The following is a 14,459-nucleotide window of genomic DNA, read 5'->3' as shown; positions in this document are numbered from 1 at the left end:
TTTTCTAAATCAGTGTGCATAGCAATTATAGTCCTTAAAAATTTTTTAAAAACTCCCCAAAATTTTCCTCTAAAATTCAGCAATCACCTTGGTGATAGATATTTTTTCGGGTACATGATGATATTAATATTGTATGACTATTTGTGTAAATGAATGTACTAAATTGTCCTTAAATATTATTCCTGTTTTTAAGTTCATTAAAACTAATAGTTTATTTTCAATACATCATTCCCCTACTCCATATGTCATGTCATTTTATTTAGAGATACCATAGATTTTCATTAGTCCACCTATAAAGCATGCCAAAATTTTTCTTTGATCTTAGCCATATTACAATACATACACACATTTATATATATTTTTTAAATTAATAATACCCGCACATTTTATAAAACCCAAAAACCGTCAAAACCTAGACTTATGCTGCCAAAAGATATCCTACATGATGGCGCCATTTAAAACGCCGAGTTTTTTTGCCAATAAACGTTTTCCATAATTGTGTGTCGCACGAGAAAAAAAAATAACAGCTTGACTGGACACAATAAAAACCAAAAACTAGCCCGTGGGTGTTGTGTGTGTGTCTTTGTTGTCAATATAACTGATTTCAAACTATTAATCACGGTCTAAACGATAATATTCCAGCATAGTGTTGAGTGAGTGGCCACTACGCGTTCTATTTTTAAGACTCCGATCTTAATGAAATTTATTTCAAAAAACAAAAACTTATTGTCAATTGTTATTAGATAACAACAAAAACAAGAACATATGGCTTTATAGCACGTCAAGTAATAAACAACAACAAAAGACATTGAGAACACGACAACCACCACCCCATATTGTTATGGCCATTGTCAACTTTTTAGTTGGCGTTTAGAGTAAATGACACCAAGATTTATGGTAACTATAATAAAAAATGGTCAAGACGACAAGAAAGACTTAAGACACACAATTCAACCGAAGAAAAAAGTGGCCAAATAGATTTGCAAAATATAAATCTGGGTGTGCCTGTCAGGGTTCTTTTTTGTTGTCGTTTTTTCATAATTCGTTAGATATTCGTTAAATGTTAGATGAAAAGCCATAAAGAAACGACTACAATATTCTATATAGGTTAACAACTCAACCCCCTCAGAGAATAAATTTGATAGAAAATCTAAATTGGTCTGATAGCAGAATTCGATTACCATTTGCTATATTTCTTTGAAAAAACGTCAAATAGAAACGCTAAAGTACCGTAATATTATGCAAAATATGATGACTCGGTGAGATTTTTATGACATTTTGCTACGTTATATAGAGCAAGGTAAATATGCCATGGGAATTAAATTGAAGTGAAGTTTGTGCCTTAAGTTTTTTGTTTGTTGGAAGTGCTTAAGCATCTACCATAAATTCATTGAAAATTGCAGGGATGATATTGAAACCACACTACCGGTAAACATAAATTCCGAAAACACACACACACAACTTTACTTCCTTTCAAGGTAGATAACGTTATTATTTAATAAAATACCTTGGTCAACAAAAATATTTTTATTCGCAAATCTAGTTTTACTGGACGAACATGTCAAGCCGAAAAAATGTCCTTCTCTTTTTTTATTTAGCATTACAATCTTAAAATACACAAAAGCCTGTTTCAGGCCTAGCAACACAAAAAACATGAAAAAAATCCCGAAACTTTATATGGAGAACAAGTTATTGTCTCATAAAACAACCCTCCTTACAATCCGCAATGAAACAACACTTTTACTTTTGTTTTGCAGTTATTTTTTCCATTCGATTAAATATGTGTAAACGGTAAAAAATGTAAAGCGAACTAGCAATGAAAAAAAAATACCAAAAGAAGATGATAACAAAACAACATACCAAAAATAAAAACTTGTGGCATTATCAAGGATCAGTGACTAGTGAGGCTATTTCTGATTCAGAAAATGCGATACGAAAAAAAAAATAATTTTGAAATCCCAGATTCTGTAGTCTTATGAAAAATATTTTTTCAATCCAAGCTGATAAGTCCTTGAATATTTGTTTTAAAATTAAATGTTACTACAGTCCTTGATTACACTTTACAACACAAAAACTAATTATCGGGAAATTCAAAAAATATGATAGACCGACTACAAGGATTGATAGCAATATTCCCCAATTTCAAGAGATTTGAGATTTCGGTTTCGGATTTCTCTAAACGCTTACATTTTAAGTATGTGATGTCTTTGGCATCATAGGGGGATGATGGATACCAAGCAACGGCTCTGATTGGCTTTAAAATGGCGAAGTCCAGGCTTAACTTGGTCCCTCTTTCATCTCAATTGTGGACACTGACCTTCCCGCGGTGCTACCTGAAGTAGCTATTTTCATCACCCGATGAAATAGTGAGCTAATATGTGCCGCCAGTTCACCCATAAGAACTATAAAAAAATGGGTTGAGCCGTCGGGTTAGTTGCCCACCTTTGGAAACTCAACCTACTATGAAAAAGCAAAGAAAAAGAAAACCAAACCCCCCTAATATTGACGACCCCGCACACGTATAAAGGACCACGATCTGCGAATCTGCACTTGGAATGTTGTATAGAACAGGCGCAGTGTTCGCTTTTTCGGATGTACTCAAGAAGTACAAAGCCGATATTATTGCCTAACCCGAAATGCGATGAAAAGGGACTGGCGTAAATAAATCAGATTATTACGCCCTGTATTATAGCTGCCATGAGACGAGACATGACTTTGGCTGCGGATTTATGGTTAACAGGAGAATAAAAGACCTCGTCTCCAGATTCACTCCAGTAGATGATCGAATTGCTATAATCCGTATAAAAGCATCATCAGTCTCATTTGCGCCCATGCTCCGACCGAAGATAAAGATGAACATGCCAAAGACATATTTTACGAGCACCTAAAAACATCATATGACCGTTGCCCTGGTCATGACATTAAAATTCTGCTAGGAGATTTTAATGCAAAAATCGGAAAGGAAAATATACATGATAGTTAGCAGTACCAGATTCAAGCATCTCGTTATACACAAAGCCACTTGGATTTCTTCCGATCGAACAACGAGAAATCAAATCGATCATGTTGTGATAGACGGAAGGCATTCATCCAGTGTTTTAGACGTCCGACCGATCCTAGGAGCGAATATCGATTCTGGCCATTAACTTGTGGCAGCCAAGATATGCACCCGTCTTAATGTAGCAGCAAAGGTGCGATCTAACACAACACGGGAACTCGACTTCGAAAAGCTGCAAACACAACATATAGCAGAAGCCTACTCCGCTCAACTTACCCTACTGCTTGACGAAAGCACCCCTTGTCCCGATAGTAATATAGAAGCACAATGGCATAGAATTGCCCACTCCCTACAAACTGCAGCAAAATCAACACTTCGGTACCAAAGACCACCATCAAGAAATCCGTGGTACGATCAGGAGTGTCGTAATGCTACTGTTGTGAAAAACGCAGCGTATAGGTCAACCCTGCGGACATTAGCAACACGTAATGCGTTGGCGAACTATCGGGAGAAACATATTTTCAGAAAAAGAAGAAAGAACAAGAAAAACGTGAGCGTGAGCAAATCTAGGTGTAGAGGAGTCAGAATGAAGTCCGATTCTACCAACGGGTAAAACAACAAACCGAAGGCTTTGGTGAAGGCACATCCTTTTGTAGAGATAAAGACGGAGACTTGGTGGCAGATACATACAGCGTTCTGAGGATCTGGAAGGAGCATTTAGAGAAACTTCAAATAGTAGCAGTGAAGTGGAAACCCCAGAACCAATACTAGATGACGGTATAGAGTGTATACCACCTAGCCAAGATGAAGTCAGAATAGCAATCAATCGGCTGAAAAATAATAATGCAGCAGGTGCCGATGGGTTACAAGGCGAACTATTCAAGACTGGTGGTTAGATGCTGGTAATGAGCATGATTAGTACAATAGAAGAATGCATCCTGTGTCCTGTGCACAAAAAAGGAGACAAGAAGATATGTGCCAACTATAGAGGAATAAGTTTCCTTCCCATTGCATATTAAGTGCTATCCAGCGTACTGTGTCAACGACCTGGCAAATCCACCACTGACCAGATTTTCACTCTGCGCCAAATCCTGGAAAAAACCATGAAAAACACATCGACACATTCCACCTATTCGTCGACTATAAAGCCGCATTCGACAGCCCTATCTGCTCAGAGGTGTATAAAGACATGTCGGCGTTTGGCATTCCTGCAAAATTAAATCGGCTATGCAGGATAACTTTAACTTGCACAAGATCAGCAGTTAAAGTCGGAAAGGACCTCTCGGAGTCCTTTAATACCGAACGAGGATTCAGACAAGATGATTGTTTGTCGTGTGACATTTTTAACATCCTGCTGGAAAAGGTCATACGAGAGGCAAAAGTGAACAAAAATGGCACTCTGTACACCAAACCACACATGTTACTCGCCTACACCGATGACATCGACATAATTGAACAAATTGGGAACGAGTCTGACAATGTAGGTCTGGCAGTAAACGGCGAGAAGTTTTACTATAAGTCTCAGAATATATCAAAACTCGAAAATCAGCCATATGATCCGAATTGGATGAAATTTGAAATTGGGAAAAAATCGGTTCAGATTTAGATATAGCTCCCATATATATTTTCGTCCAATTTAAGGTAAATGGTGTACAAAAGTCCCTATATATCTTTCGATTTACGCAAAATCTGGCATAGCGTACTGAATTAAGTCTAGGATGATGTGTGCAAATTTCGTGAAAATCGGTACAGATTTAGATATAGCTCCCATATATATCTTCGTCCGATTCAAGGTAAATGGTGTCCCAAAGTCCCTATATGTCTTTCGATTTGCACGAAATTTGGCACAGCGTAATGAATAAGGTCTAGAATGATGGGAGTTAAGTTTCATATAGCTCCCATATATAGTTTCGTCCGATTTCATGTAAATGGTGCCCCAAAGTCCCTATATATCTTCCATATATATTTTCGCCCGATTATAAGTAAATTGGGCATCAAACTCTTCATGTTAGTCAGATTGACATCAAAGTTTGCACATCGTACAAAGTTGAGCATAAAATTATGTATTTGCGTTTTCTAGAAGTACAGACATAGCCCAACGGATGACCTATTTATATTTGTTTGAAGTCGATTTACATACTTTATAGATAGATCTGAGTAGATTCACATTTAGATAAATATCACATATTTTATTTCATCCAATTTTATGCTAATAGTCCTGTTTAATATACCCATAGTGGTGAAGGGTATCATATAGTCGGCCTCGTCCAACTTTACTACTTTCCTTACTGGTTTATATTAAAATAGTTATCTGATTTCTTCCGCGTTTTGTGTTTGGTTCTAAGACTCTGTTGTAATCATTTCACCTGCGGAGGATAGCGAGGTAAAAAATTAGAACGTAAGGTTTGATAATGAACTTTAGCAGCATTTAGACCAGGCCCTGTGTGGAGGTTCCAGAAGGAGTGGACCGATATTCCCCATCTTCCAACTTTAACTAAGTTTGGAAGAAATAATAAGATGGGCAAAGTTTGAATGAAATATAAGTTTTTTGAAACGGATTTGGTCCAAAGAAACTTGGGGTCTAGAACCAATATTTCGATGAGGCACATTTTCAACGTGTTAAAGTGTATACACCCTCATTAGCCATAAGGCAGAGAATATATGTATCCATAAAATATTTCTAAAATTTTAATTATGGTTTACATAATCCATTTTTAGAAATGTCGGCACAGGTCCACTTTTTGATATATTCCCTATATGTTCATGTCTAGTACCTGTCAGTATATCTGGAGGGTATCCAAAGTTCGGCCCGGCCAAACTTAACTCTTTTTCACTTGTTTAAAGTTTCATATTGATTTTTTGTGCATCATTTTTATGAAATCGGCAGGCATTCATCCTGTATTTTTATAGACATTACTTACTGGTTAACTTTGGATTAAATCGTAAAACAAATATTACAACAATTCTATAACTTGATTTTTAAATAAATTTAGTTTTTGTTTATAAGGAAAAACGCTTTTGTCTTAAGTCTTTTGTTTAACTGAAGTATTCCTTAACATCGATATATTTCATAACCAATATCATAACAAAATCATAACATTTCTAATCACAAATAAAATATCTAAAATATTGCCAATATTTAAGAGGGTATAAAAATACAAAAATTTCATGCTTCTATAAAAAATGCTTAAGCTATAATGGAATATTTTTTGAGGTTATAAAGAAACCACAAAAATGTTGTTTCATTTTGGTTGTTTTTTTTTTCATTCTTTCAACATAAAACAAAATGCATAATACATAGATACCGTAGATACAAAAATATATATGTATACGAAAAAAAATTAAAGGTGTATATAAAAGGCGTTGTAAATATGTACCGCTGTATAGTTTACAAAAACAAACCGAAAAAAATTGGTTGATATTTTGCTAATAAGCCAGCACTGCCAATGCTGTTGGCAGCAACAAGTGAAGTAAAGACAAAAACAAAAAATGCAACAGCGTTAAAGGTAAATGTTGCCGTTGCTGTTGTTGTTGCAGTTACCGCCTTTTGGTGTTTCGCTGGCTTGATAATAGTTACTGTAACATTTAGCCACCATCATCATCATTACCAACATTGCAACAACAAAAGAAGTTTTTTTTCTGAACGGCAACAACCATCAGTGGATGACCTTGCAACCGTTGCACTCGCATAATCCTCTGCACTCTGGCTAACTGTTGAGGTGCATTAAGTAGACAACGATTGTTTTTTTTTCATTTTTTTTTTTTTTTTTGGTTAATTTTTGTTTTTGTGTGTTTTTATGAATTTTTGTTGTTGTTGCGATTATATTTTTGAGAGTGTTGTTGTTGTGTTTTGTACAAAAAGTTTTATACCATTTGCGGATTGTGTGCTAAACGAGCCTGGTGTATTAAATAATGATGCCATGGTGTGGTTTTTCAGCAGGTTTCTGCTTCAATGATGATGATGATCTTGTGAATTTTCAGTTTTTTTTTTAACTTTCAAAGTTGCGGTTTGTTTAGAGGGGCTTTTTTTGACCAAAAATTTTTAGAACTGGTAATGAGAAAAATGTTATTTTTAGTCGAATAAAAAGCATGATACATAATCTTGATGAAGTCAATTTGTATATACTCCATTGTAAGAAACCCCATAAAGTAGTATTCTTGAGAATAAAACTCTATGTCGATTTATCCATGCACATTAGTCTGTTGAAATCAGACTTATCAATAACGAAAAAATTATACGTAGATCAATAACCGTGGTACATTTGTACCCATCCAAAGATAGCTCTGTAATGCATAAAAAAATTGGACTATCGTGAGATTTTTTGTCTTAAATTAGTCTATACGAATCTGGTCTTGATGTAGGAACTCGAAATTATATATACATTAAAATAATATATATTTAAATCCATTTTTAAATGATAATCTATCTAAAATAATCCTAGTAAATTCGTTATAGCTTTCGAATGGGTTAAGCTTTTGTAGTTACAAGGGAAAACCAACGTAGTTTCTGAATTCCACGAGTCGCCCTGATGGCCCCATGTTGTCTAGGGTCACAAAAATTTGCAGCGGGGTTGGGGAACACCTAAATAAGATCCCAAAAAAAACCAGTAAGGAAAGTAGTATAGTCGGACTGGGACGACTATATGATACCCTTCACCACTTTGGGTATATTCGACACATGTATCCTAACAGACGACGCGTTTTTGTTATATATCTATATCTGAACCGATTTCAGGGAAAATTGCCAGAGACTAATATATATTACTTCAGTAGGTTGTGTCAACCTATGGATCTTTTCACGAAGCTTAGCAACATCATTCTAGACTTAATTCAGTACGCTATGACAAATTTCGTATAAATCGATGATTTTCAGAGACTTTGGTGCACCAATTACCTAAAATCTGATGAAAATATATATGGGAGCTATATATAAATCTGAACCGATTTTCACGAAACTTTGCCACATCATTCTAGACTTACTTCAGAACGCTATGGGAAAATTCGTGCAAATTAAAAGATATACAGGGACTTTGGTGCACCAATTACCAATTCTAAATCTGAACCGATTTTCATGAAACTTAGCACACATTATTATAGACGCAATTCAGTACGCTATGCCAAATTTCGTGCACCAAATGGAATGGAAGCTATATCTAAATCTGAACCGATTTTCACGAAACTTTGCATAGATCATTCTAGACTTAATTTAGTAAGCTATATCAAAATTCGAGCAAATCAAAAGATTTGCAGTGACTTTAGTGGACTATTTACCTAAAATCGGGCGAAGCTATATATGGGGGCTATATCTAAATCGGAACCGATTTTCACGAAACTTTGCACACATCATTCTAGACTTAATCTAGTATGCTATGCCAAATTTCGTGCAAATCGAATGATATATAGGGTCTTTTTTACACAATTTACCTTAAATCGGACGAAGATATATATATGGGAGCTATATCTAAATCTGAACCGATTTACACGAAATTTGGCGGACATCATGATATACCTTATTCATTACGCTGTGCCAAATTTCGTGCAAATCGAAAGATATATAGGGACATTGGTACACCATTTACCTCACATCGGACGAAAATATATATGGGAGCTATATCTAAATCTGAACCGATCTCTCCCAATTTCTATAGGGTTCGTCCATGGGCCAAACAAATGAGCTTTGCCAAATTTCATCCAATACGGATCATAAATGCGACCTGTACTTTGTTTACAATTTAACATGGACAGACGGATGTACGGACATGCATAAATCGACTCAGAAAGTGATTCTATGCATATTCTCAAAAAGAACCATGGGTCTATCTCGATTATTTTTGCCTGTTACAAACATATGCACAAAGACATAATACACTGTACCACAGTGTGGTGAAGGGTATAAATAGAGAAAAAAGTTCTTCGACTTTGGTTTACCTCTTCATGGAAATGCCTACATATGTAGCCATAGTTCCCCGATCTTAGCTATTATATTTTATAGTTCTGTCGATAATTTAAACTAGAAATGGGTTTCAAATTGTTTTCACTTTCATTCGTCTTTAAGTGGCCAAGAATATTGATTGTGATCATAAAGACTTTTTTCTGCTTATAATAAATCTCCATATTATGTGCTACACATTGCAATCTCTATATATAAAAAAAATCTCTACAAATATTTCAAAATTTTTTATGTCACATCATAATGCCATTAACCAAGACATTGAATACAAATCTACCGCAAATGAAAAAACAAATAATGTTTATTTCTTATGCAATCAATATTTAAGTTTTATGTTAAAAATAAAAAAATTAACAAAATTTTAATGGCAAACAAATTAAAAACTCAAATGACAGACATTCTTATTTCATTACCACAACGACAACAATAAATGTGTTTTGTGGTAGACGAAGCAATTTGTGGCAAATGAATGAAGAAAAAAAAATCATTTCACAGCTAAAGTCATAAAGTTTATGTGATTCACACGACACATCGGACTAATGTTTCTTTTTGTGGAACGATTATTATTTGTTGTCTAGTTTCTCTTTAGAAACTCGATATTAATAAGTTAATAATTATTTTATGTTGTTTTTTGTTACTTTCAGAATCGGTTTATGTGGCTTCGATAATCCAATGCGTGATCAGAAAACAGAAGAATTTAAAAAACACATTGGCCAGGTAAGTTATTGAAATAAAATATGGCATATAATAATTATGTGAAGTGAGATGGAGTCATGACAATCTACAATATTTTGTAATTTATATAAACATGTGAAATATCATATTTTATAGAAACATGTTGAATATCATATATAATAGACTCAATTGAGATGTAGTAAGGTACATTGGTGTCGGATATTTTGTTCAATAAGACGTTGTTAATTCGTACATTCTGCTGCAAAAATCAACCCACGTGTAGGGTATTAAGAACGAAACCCAAGCTAGTCTTAAATTCTTCATTTCACTTCCCACAAAAAAAAAAAACCCCAAAACTCAAATTAAACCCCATTAATAACTGCCAACATGCTAGATAAGCTTACCGAACAAGCTAACAACACCCACACCACACCCACCCCAACAACAAACATGTTTTGTCACACGTTCATACTGATTCCGCTGGTCATTAGTTGACACAAAAAATTAAGTTTTAATTAAAAATAAATCATTTTTAGAGTGCGATTTCTAGCATTGAAGCTGTCTAATACCATAAGCATGCGAATCAATCTCAATCATAATGTGACGCCATATCATATCAATCTTGATCCATATTAACAATAAATTCTAACCGCTGGCGTCAATTTCAATTTCCTTTATATGGTTGTGGAGACTGATCGATAGGAAAATTTAGAATATTTTTTTGTTGGTTAATGGCGTAACATAATTTTAGTTTTTGTTTTTTTAATATTTATTGAGGTTTTCACCATTTTTGGTGTATGGTCATTTTACATTTTTGTTTTTTCAAATAATTTGATAAATTACTTGATGATATTCAAGCCGATATTAAGGCCATAATGTTCAAGGAAACAGTTATGTGCATATGTATGTTCTTCTGTTCTTTTTTATTTATTCCCAGACTGGGTATAATATGAGTTATGCGACAAAAAATGACCGTCGAATCTGTTGTAATTAATAATATATAAATTTTTCATAAGAATATTAATCGTATAAAAATATATTTTCATGTGAGAAACAATTTTTTGTTATACCGTTTGCAGAATATACCAAAAAAAGATCGACCTACGGGTAGTTTTGGGCACATGTTTCTACCAAATTGGTTGTTATTTCGACGCCTCCGAACCATAGTATGCTAAGTCGACTTAGCGTGTTTTAAAGTTCTTTACGTTTTTAGATACTACGGTCCTTAATTTATATTCTCTGAAATTTTGGTAATCATCGGCCAATCCAAACCAAAGTTATAAGCAAAAATGTACTTATCATGGCACGTACGATTAAAGAAATTTCCATACTTTGAAAGCTTCTACTGAAAAACTCACTTTTCAGACTTAGCATACTATGGTTCGGAGGCGTCGATTTGTTATTTTGGGTAGTGGTATGGTAGTAAATTTTCCTACTAAAAATTATAAATATAGGTCCATATTTTAGGGAAGCCCCCACATAACCTGTAACCCAAAGATCTATATTTTAAGAAAATGTCCCCTCTTGGTTTGCCAAATCTTTCTACTGAACATGATCAGTATTGGTTCATTTCTTAGGTTATTCCCCATAATACGCTTCATCCAAAAATTTCGTTATCTTTGGGGTTTTGGACATGTGATTTAACCAACTTGGGGCAGGCGTTTGCTGTGAAAGGTTAGGCCTTGAGTTAACCTACAAGCTGGATAGCAACTGCATTGTTTTCCAAGCTGAAATCTTCGCGATCTGGAAGGCAGCGGAATTGATAAAAAGTCTGGATGCTACTATTTCCCTGGTCTCTTCACTTCGCTGTATCTCTTCTTGTGGTTAATCACAACGGACCTAATCGATCTCAGAGTGTTGCAGTCACACATGTGACTGCACATCCAAACCTAACCTAACCTAACCAACTTGGCTGCAATTTTATATTTATTATTTTCAATAAGTAGAAAATCTACCCACCAAAAATGATCAATATTGGACCCAGTTTCGGAAGGCATAAATATATACAGAAACTGATCAATATATGTCAATATTTTGAAAGAGCCCCCTTAGAAGAGTAGCGATCCATTGTCAGTGTTTTAAATGTTTTAGCTTTCTTTCCCCATTGTAGTGGTTGCAATTTGATATTCCGATGTATTGGAAGTAAATCATACTTTTTTAATTTTTTCATCGAAGTGACTATAATTTGCCATATCGGATTATTGGTTAATTAAAAACGTCTAGTTAGAGATTATGCGATATTGGATATATTGTTAAATAGCCCCATATAAATTTCTCGCTTGTTATACCCTTCACCACTATGTGGTACAGGGTGCATATGCTTGTAACAGGCAAAAGGAATCGAGATAGACACATGGTTCCTTTTCAGAATATACATAGAATCACTTTATGAGTCGAACAAGTACAGGTCGCATTTATGATCCGATTTGGATGAAATTTGGCACATATCACTTATTTCACCCAAGGACGAACCCTATAGAAATTGGAGAAAATCGGTTCAGATTTAGATTTAGCTCCCATAGTTTCGTCCGATTTTATGTAAATGGTGCACCAAACTCCCAATATTGGTCCGATTGGGACAAAATTTTGTACAGAGTAGTGAATTACATATATTCCAAGTTTTGTTGAAATCGGTTCAGATTTTGATATCGATCTCATATATAGTTTCGTCCGATTTTATGTTAATGGAGCACCAAAGTCCCTATATTTCCTTGGATTAGCATAAAATTTGGCGTAACGTACTAAATAAGGTCTAGCTAGAATGATGTGTATTACATTTCGTGAATATCAGTTCAGATTTAGATATAATTCCCATATATATTTTCGTCCAATTTCATGTAAATGGTGCACCAAAGTCCCTATATATCATACGATTTTCACGAAATTTGGCATAGCGTACTGAATTGAGACTAGAATGATGGATCCTAAGTTTCACGAAAATCGATTCAGATTTATATATAGCTCCCATATATATTTTCGTCCGATTTAATGTAAATGATGTATCAAAGTTTGTGTATATCATTCGATTTGGAAGAAATCTGGCATAGCGTAATGAATTAGGTCTAGATTGACGTGCGTTAGGTTTCATGAATATCGCTTCAGATTTATATATAGCTCCCATATATATTTTAGTTCGATTTAATGTAAATTGTACACTAAAGACCTAAAGTTTGTCCGATTGACACACAATTTTGTATAATGTAATATAAATTAATCTCTTGTAAGTGTTGAAATCGGTTCAGATTTAGATATAGCTCCCACATATATTCGTCTTCACAATGTATCAAATTGAGACCAGAATGACGTTATTGCATTTTTGAAAGAGGTGCATATGCAGATATAGCTTCCATTCATATTTCGAACGGATGTCTGATTCGGATTAAATTTTTAGTAGTGCGACATACTGAATATCGTGCACCAAGTTTGCTTTAAATCGCTTTAGTCCCATTCTACACAATCGACTGTAAATCTGCCCGAATGAAATTTAGCTTAGGTTGCAGAAAGGCATGTTTATGGGTTTATGTTAGTCCGTTCACTTATAGGTTCACGATGATGAATCAGTCAGTCAGTCAATCACTTTACTATTATATATACATATAATAGTAAAGTATATTATATATATATATATATATATATATTTATATAGATTTCTCTTGTGCAGTGACTTATACAAGAATTTATGGAGAATATTTTTGTCCTTTATGCCATCCTTATAAAACGACACCTAGCGGGAACATTTGGTACGAACTCGGAATAAGATAGATTTTAACCCAACAATGAAATTTCATCTTTTTAAGATTTTCCAGTTTTTGGTCTATTCTGAGACTTATAGTAAAACTTTATGGCGATAATTTTTCTGGAATGTTCTGACCTGCTATGACCCGTTTTAAATGAGATTACAATCATTTCTGGTAAAGGGGGCTGAAAAGACGCTTTCAAGGAGTAGACTGAAGGTTTACGTACTAGACAAAAATATTCCGCACATTTATATCTTTAATATTGTCGAAGACGCCATATAACTAAAATGCAAGGATTTCGAGAAATCTTAATCCGAATATTTTCAAATGTCTTAGAAGTGGGAAATATTGACATGTCTTTTGAGGTTACCTCCCGATGTAAACTTCCAAAATGTCAACACACGTGTCTTCTGTTTTTATCCCCTCTATAATCATTTTTTTGGAATTTCCCAATAATTAAAAACTTGAAATTTGCACAGTGTAATCAGGGAAGACAACAGGAAACAGATTATTTTACGGCCTGTATTTATAAGGCTCTGTACTGATGACATTAATGATCTGTTCTCTTCAAAATATAAATGGGAGGGGATTCCCTTCAAGGAAGCCCAGTATTTTTTCAGATTATTCAATAACTTCATATGGGTCAAATTCAAATTCAAAATTTTTCATTACATGACAACAGAAATGTATGTTCGGATTTAAATGCTAGTATATGATCGATAGCAAATATCGACTATAGCAAACTATGTCGATATATGTATTCATATATCTGAGGTATTTTTTACTAACTTTATTATAATTTTGTTTTCCTTACAGGGTGTCAAAATTAAAATGGACGATGCTGGCAATATCTTAATACGACGTTATGCCAAAAGTAATGTTTATATCAAAAGTACGGCTAGCAGTCCAAATGAGGAGACATCGATTGGAGCCGATATTTTGAAATTGCCCAATCAGGCATTGGAAAGTGAAAAAATAGTCAAAGTAAGTAGGCAAACCAAGATTCTCACACCAGATCCTCACAAAAGGTAGCCTTCCTTAGAAAATCCTTCAATAAAATTGTACTTCTGTCACCTGTCATTTTTACATCTCATCCATA

General features: G+C 34.4%; 1 protein-coding gene across 1 annotated transcript in view; it reads left to right on the top strand.

The window, feature by feature from the left end:
* LOC133332806 (mothers against decapentaplegic homolog 4-like) overlaps positions 1-14,344 on the top strand; it is a gene marked incomplete at both ends in the record, with an annotated part of 28,588 nt that extends 14,244 nt beyond the window's left edge. Inside the window, 2 exons of the mRNA XM_061541181.1 lie at positions 9,593-9,665; positions 14,177-14,344. Of these exons, the coding sequence (XP_061397165.1) occupies positions 9,593-9,665; positions 14,177-14,344 (241 nt within the window). The remainder of the gene's footprint in view (positions 1-9,592; positions 9,666-14,176) is intronic.
* Positions 14,345-14,459: the final 115 nt, after the last annotated feature.

The sequence above is a fragment of the Musca vetustissima genome, unplaced genomic scaffold (genome assembly GCF_032173495.1).
Source record: "Musca vetustissima isolate MV318-11 ecotype Yass unplaced genomic scaffold, APGP_CSIRO_Mvet_v1 utg81996, whole genome shotgun sequence".
NCBI lineage: Eukaryota > Metazoa > Arthropoda > Insecta > Diptera > Muscidae > Musca > Musca vetustissima.
The sequence above is the reverse complement of the archived record's forward strand: the minus strand, read 5'-3'. Positions and strand labels throughout refer to the sequence as shown.